Source organism: Colletes gigas, unplaced genomic scaffold, assembly GCF_013123115.1.
Source record: "Colletes gigas isolate AHSC1104 unplaced genomic scaffold, ASM1312311v1 Colletes_gigas_Sc00109, whole genome shotgun sequence".
Classification (NCBI taxonomy): domain Eukaryota; kingdom Metazoa; phylum Arthropoda; class Insecta; order Hymenoptera; family Colletidae; genus Colletes; species Colletes gigas.
The window spans coordinates 86,020-91,304 of record NW_025106734.1 but is presented as its reverse complement, the minus strand read 5'-3'; the positions used below and the strand labels follow the sequence as shown (position 1 = coordinate 91,304).

General features: G+C 44.3%; 1 protein-coding gene across 1 annotated transcript; it reads left to right on the top strand.

Annotated features, from left to right (window-relative positions):
* Window positions 1-2,631: 2,631 nt before the first annotated feature.
* LOC122404152 lies at window positions 2,632-3,842 on the top strand. Its single transcript, XM_043408077.1, has 3 exons — window positions 2,632-3,237; window positions 3,348-3,556; window positions 3,614-3,842. Exons 1-3 carry the CDS (start codon window positions 2,632-2,634, stop codon window positions 3,840-3,842), a joined length of 1,044 nt encoding a protein of 347 aa, XP_043264012.1.
* The last annotated feature ends 1,443 nt before the right edge of the window (window positions 3,843-5,285 follow it).

The following is a 5,285-nucleotide window of genomic DNA, read 5'->3' as shown; positions in this document are numbered from 1 at the left end:
AGCCTTTATCGAAGATGGTTTTAAATTTGCTCACGCGCACAAACTCGCCCAATTTGAATCTCGCTGGAGCAGCGATCTTTATGTTGCTGTATACTGTAGCTAGCAGCTTATCGGCGATCGCAGGGGTAACATCGCAAGGACGCATTCCGATGGTTCTATGTTTTCGTGCGTTATACTCTGCAAGTAGACGCGGTAGTGCATCAGCCCATTTATAGGTTCCATTGAGCGTAAACAGTTTCCACATATTGTTCTTCAAAGTTCGATTGAAACGTTCTACGACGGAGGCCTTCATCACCGAATACGTCGAATAATGATTAATGCCATGCTTTGTCATGAGTTTCTGCACATCAACGTTGTAAAATTCTTTTCCTTGATCGGTTTGCAAATTTTTCGGATGTCGATCTCTAAATATCTTTGCAAACGCTTTAGTCACCTCAGCACCACCTTTAGTCTTGAGCGGTACCGCCCATGCATACTTGCTCAGCACATCGATGACCGTGAGTATATAGTGATGACCTCGGTTGAATCGCGAGTATGGACGCATTTCTACAACGTCAGCTTGCCACAGATCATCGTATCCATGCACTATGACGTGTCTCCGCGGGAAATGTCTTCGAGCTGGAGCATGCAATTCCTCAACAAGTTGTCGCTTCTTGAGACTATGGCTTTCATTACTCTCGGATTTCGATATTGGTTGCATGTTTGATCGCAGAGATGTCTTTGACACGAATGATGCGATAATTATCGTGTACATATATTATGTGCTCCCCATCGGCTCGAGGAAATTCTGGTCAAGTTCAACCGTCTCGCATGATTTTCCTTCGCATTGTCGCTGCGGATTCAATGCGCGTGATATCTCTTGAACGCTGTTTTGCAACGTCAACATATCTCTCTGAAACATGACCAGCTTCCTCTCCAATTCTTCATGCTGCTCTCTCAAAAGTTTAATGCTCTTTTCCACATATAGTTTATTAACGGCATCGCTGTCAACTGTCGGCTGAGCTACGCGTCGTATCTTGCGTGATTTTGCATCAAAGTCGGCACCTGCCACGCAAAGAGCATTGTCTCGCATATAATTTCGAAGCAAACCGCTCCATTTGTAATAGTCCATTCCAGCTGCTCCGCTCTTCTCGAGCGATACTCCAAATTTATTGATCGGCATCTCAACGCATACAGTGCACATCATCGGTGCGCGGTTTAATTTATAATGAGGCCTACCTCGCGGAGTTCCTCGATAATCGATAGAATTTCATGGCCATGCGAGTTGTTACCCGCCTGACGCGACGCTTCCAACAAACGGAGTCGATCCACCAGCTCGTTGGGATCGTCCCAGTGCACGTAATCGATCTTGTTATCATTTACCGTCATGACATACGGAACCGGCAGGCCTTTCCCTGCCTTACTGATAGATACACGGGGTAGTAGCGGCGCAATTACATGTTCATACTTGTATCCCTTGTTACCCATTATAGGATTTTGTGCGTTATGGCCACGTCTGTGAGCATTTGTTGTCAGTAGTATACTTTTGTATTTTTGCCTATCAGCATCTGTGTATATGGCGTCGTCGGGAATTCTCTTGAAAATAAGTTCATAAAGACCGGGAGTTCCTCCATATTTTACACCATCTATGATTATATTATCATCCTTGTCCATATCGAAAGCCTTGTCCCCAAGCATCGTTCCACTATTGTCAAAGTATACTCCATACACATGATCCATGATCGTATCCCTATCACCACTTAGGATGGCACGCATGTATTTTTGCCCCAACGGACCGAAATGATTGCGAAATGTTTGTTGCCCCTCGGATGTTTGGAGTTCATGCCTAATAGATGTTGCAAATGACTCATCGGCAGAAGTTTCGTAAACGTCTTCAGCATTGGTTGCGATCGACTGTACATCGGGAAATGTATTTATTGGTGCAGGCGGAACCGGGGAATCGTTTGACATGACATTCGGTTGTTTCCGCTTCGATTGAACTGGTGTGGAGGTTACGAGCGAATTTTCCGATGACGTGTATAATCGTTTTCTATGTCTCTTATGCGATGTGTTCCCTTTCGGTTGGATTTTTGGTTTATGTGTTAATGTTTCATTCCCTTCAACGTTCGTGCTCGTCAGCGATGGCATGTCAGCTTTTGTCGCTGTTGTATTTTCCACAATATGTTTTAAGGGATCGACAACAGGTTTAAAGTATCTCTCCAACGCGATATCTTCCTCCATCTTGCCAGTCTTCAAAGCCTGATGTTTCGTGTACATACGATACATGAATTTTCTCCGAGAGTTCCGCCTGGATATAAGATATCGGAAACGCCCGCACAGATCATTTACCTTCCAATCACCGCACGGATCATTACGGATCTAACGATACGCGTTGTGGATCAAAACGGACGATTGCTGGATTTTCGAGGTGAAGAGATTACCATCAGGCTGCACGTGCGACGACGACGACGATAATACCTGTGGTGCGAACAAATGAGATGCTTGTGTTGAACGACTCCAGAAACACGTTTCTTCCAAACGAAATTGTCGACAACAGTAACAGCTCTGATTACGTTAAAACGAAGAGGCTCAGTGCTGCAAACATTGCATTTTTGAAATCCTTGGGATTCAGTGTGCGCACTTAAGTTGAAAATGGTTGACATTCTAAGCATTGGAGGGAAGCCGACGTTTGGTGATCGCATTGTTAAGCTCGAGACTCACACATACAACCCATACGTTAACACAACGTTTGGACACAGTGATGAGATAAGAATACCTATACAACAGCAAGATTTATACACATTGCCGTGTGAAAGTTTCCTCTACGTGGAGGGGAAATTGACGATACATAAGCCAAATGATGCTTCAACGGTGATGTTGGGAAATAATTGCATGGCGTTCATATTTGATGAGATTCGATATGAGCTGAATGGTGTGGAGATTGATCGCAACAGAAACGTTGGAATAACTAGCACGCTTAAAAATTATGTATCACTGACATCCGATAAAGACAAAAATATGGAGAATGCTGGATGGGGCTTGAAACGACGCGATGAGTTGGTAGTGAAAAATCATTTCAATTTTTGCGTCCCGCTCAAATATTTGCTGGGATTTTGCGAGGACTACAAACGCATGGTTATTAATGCGCGTCACGAATTGATTTTAATACGATCGCGCAACGATAACAATTCTCTAATTGGGTCTCCAACGTTGGAACCAGAAATTGAATTACTTAAAATGCAATGGCGGATGCCTCATGTAACGCTAAACGATGTTAATAAGCTATCGCTGCTACATGCTTTGGAAAGTGGGCAAAACCTGAGCATTAGTTTTGCTCGTGGGATGTGTACGAGTATCCTCTGTTACAGAGCACCACCAAGCATTTGTGGGCCGTCAAGGCAGCCGCACAGCTGGAGAAGCCGCGATATGTTCTCTTTGCTCTACAGACTGCTCGAAAGAATGTCATGACCGAAGATGCTACTCGGTTTGGCCACTGCAAATTGACCAATGTAAAACTTTTTCTCAACTCGGAATTTTATCCATACGATGACATGAACTTGGACTTTGACAAGAATAGGTACGCCATCTTGTTTAGCATGTATACGCATTTCCGTAAATCGTATTACGGACATAGTTGCAACGAGGCATTATTCACCGTTGCACAATTTTTACAATTTGGTCCGCTCGTGGTGATTGACTGCTCGCGACAAAATGAGTCGATCAAGAATAGCACCGTGGACGTGCGCATAGAATTTGATTGTAAAGAGAATGTGCCAGCAAATACTACGGCCTACTGTCTCATTTTGCATGATCGGGTGGTTGAATACAATCCGCTGACAAACGTGGTGCGCAAAATCAATTAAATCCCAACGCTACTTACTTGCCCTCTCGTGTGCCAAATTCGTACAAATTTTCATCATGAAAATCGAGATGCTTTACAAGAAAGACCGCATTCTCCCGCCTGTCTTGGAACTGAGCGAATCTCTAAATTGTTCCGATAATGACCGTACCAACATTTGTTGACCTGCAAGGGTTCAGTGTTGATGGAAGATTTGTTGTGAAGGAAGTGGCTGTCCTACGAAAAGGAACAATTCTCTCGCATTATATATTTGGGAGTTCGGCGAAAGGCACGCAGCAGATAACGTACTCGCTGACAAAGCGCGAAAACGCATCGTTGCGCGAGACTCGACTCTGGATGAAAGAGGAGCTGCAATTTTTCGAGTAAATTTTTCGCATTTAGTATACAGTATGAAACTTTTTATTTCTTGTGTTTCGTAATGATATTAACCATTTTCTATAACGCGTTTGCAAGAGTTTGACCAAACCTAACCACAGTGAACTATAAAAATCTGAATTTATACGAGTACTAGAATAATAAATAGAAAGAATAGATTTACGAGCCGAATGATGTGTTGTTTTTTTTTTCGCTAGCTGTAAATATTTTCTTAGGAGAACATTATGTAATTCTTTTTTAGATCTCATCAAACGTACCGAGAACGCCGAAAAGACAATAAAAAATGCCTGTGGGTGTAGAAAAAAAATTTTCGGGGGTCATCCCCTCCCTCGGTTCGGTATGAAAAGTTTTCGGGGATCATTCCCCCCCTCTTAAAAAATTTCCGACGGCGGGCCAGGTCTGGTGAGGTCTCCGCAGCGGCTCGGCCTGGACTAATCCCCTCCACGATTGCGACATCCCCCACTCCGCGGCTCGTGTGCGCGCATCCAATCTTCCACTCCCCACAGGCCCCGCGCCCAGAGTTCTCCGCGCCGCACTCCCCCGCGCGCCCTCACTTCCCCTCGCCCCTCGCCCCCCTCATTGCCCCCTGGGTTAGAATCCCCATAGCTATACTACTTGACACAAATATAATGTTACGTCCCGACGAACGGGTCATTAGCCGCGACTATTTGACACTTCCTTAGAGTCAGCATTGTCATCGAATTCCTCTCTCTTTCACAAGAGGCCTGCACGCGGAGGTCCGTAAAGCGGGTCAATATGGTCATCAAATTCTTATCTCTTTCTCAATAACCTTGCACATGGAAGTTCAGCAAGCAAATTCAGCACTACAGCATGGGTTAAAAACCCATGAATTAGGCTAGTGCGGAGCAGTCAGTTGTTAAGTCGCGAGGTGCGTGCTGTCTGTCCCGGATAGTTCGTAAGAGCAGAGTTCGTTGGTCAATCCGCGAAGGACTTGAACTACCCGTTAACCAAATCCTTTTCGAATATTATTATTATTATTATTATTGTTACCATTATATTTCTCCCTAGTAGTATAAGTGTCTAGTGGAACTCCTCTGAATTCAAGCTACGA

Bases quoted from the DNA above. Each gene is read 5' to 3' on its own strand.
- LOC122404152 (XM_043408077.1), top strand. From the start codon at position 2,632: ATGGTTGACATTCTAAGCATTGGAGGGAAGCCGACGTTTGGTGATCGC. The intron at 3,238-3,347 runs GTAACGCTAAAC...CCTCTGTTACAG, and splicing joins TGCAATGGCGGATGCCTCAT to AGCACCACCAAGCATTTGTG. The intron at 3,557-3,613 runs GTACGCCATCTT...TTACGGACATAG, and splicing joins TTGGACTTTGACAAGAATAG to TTGCAACGAGGCATTATTCA.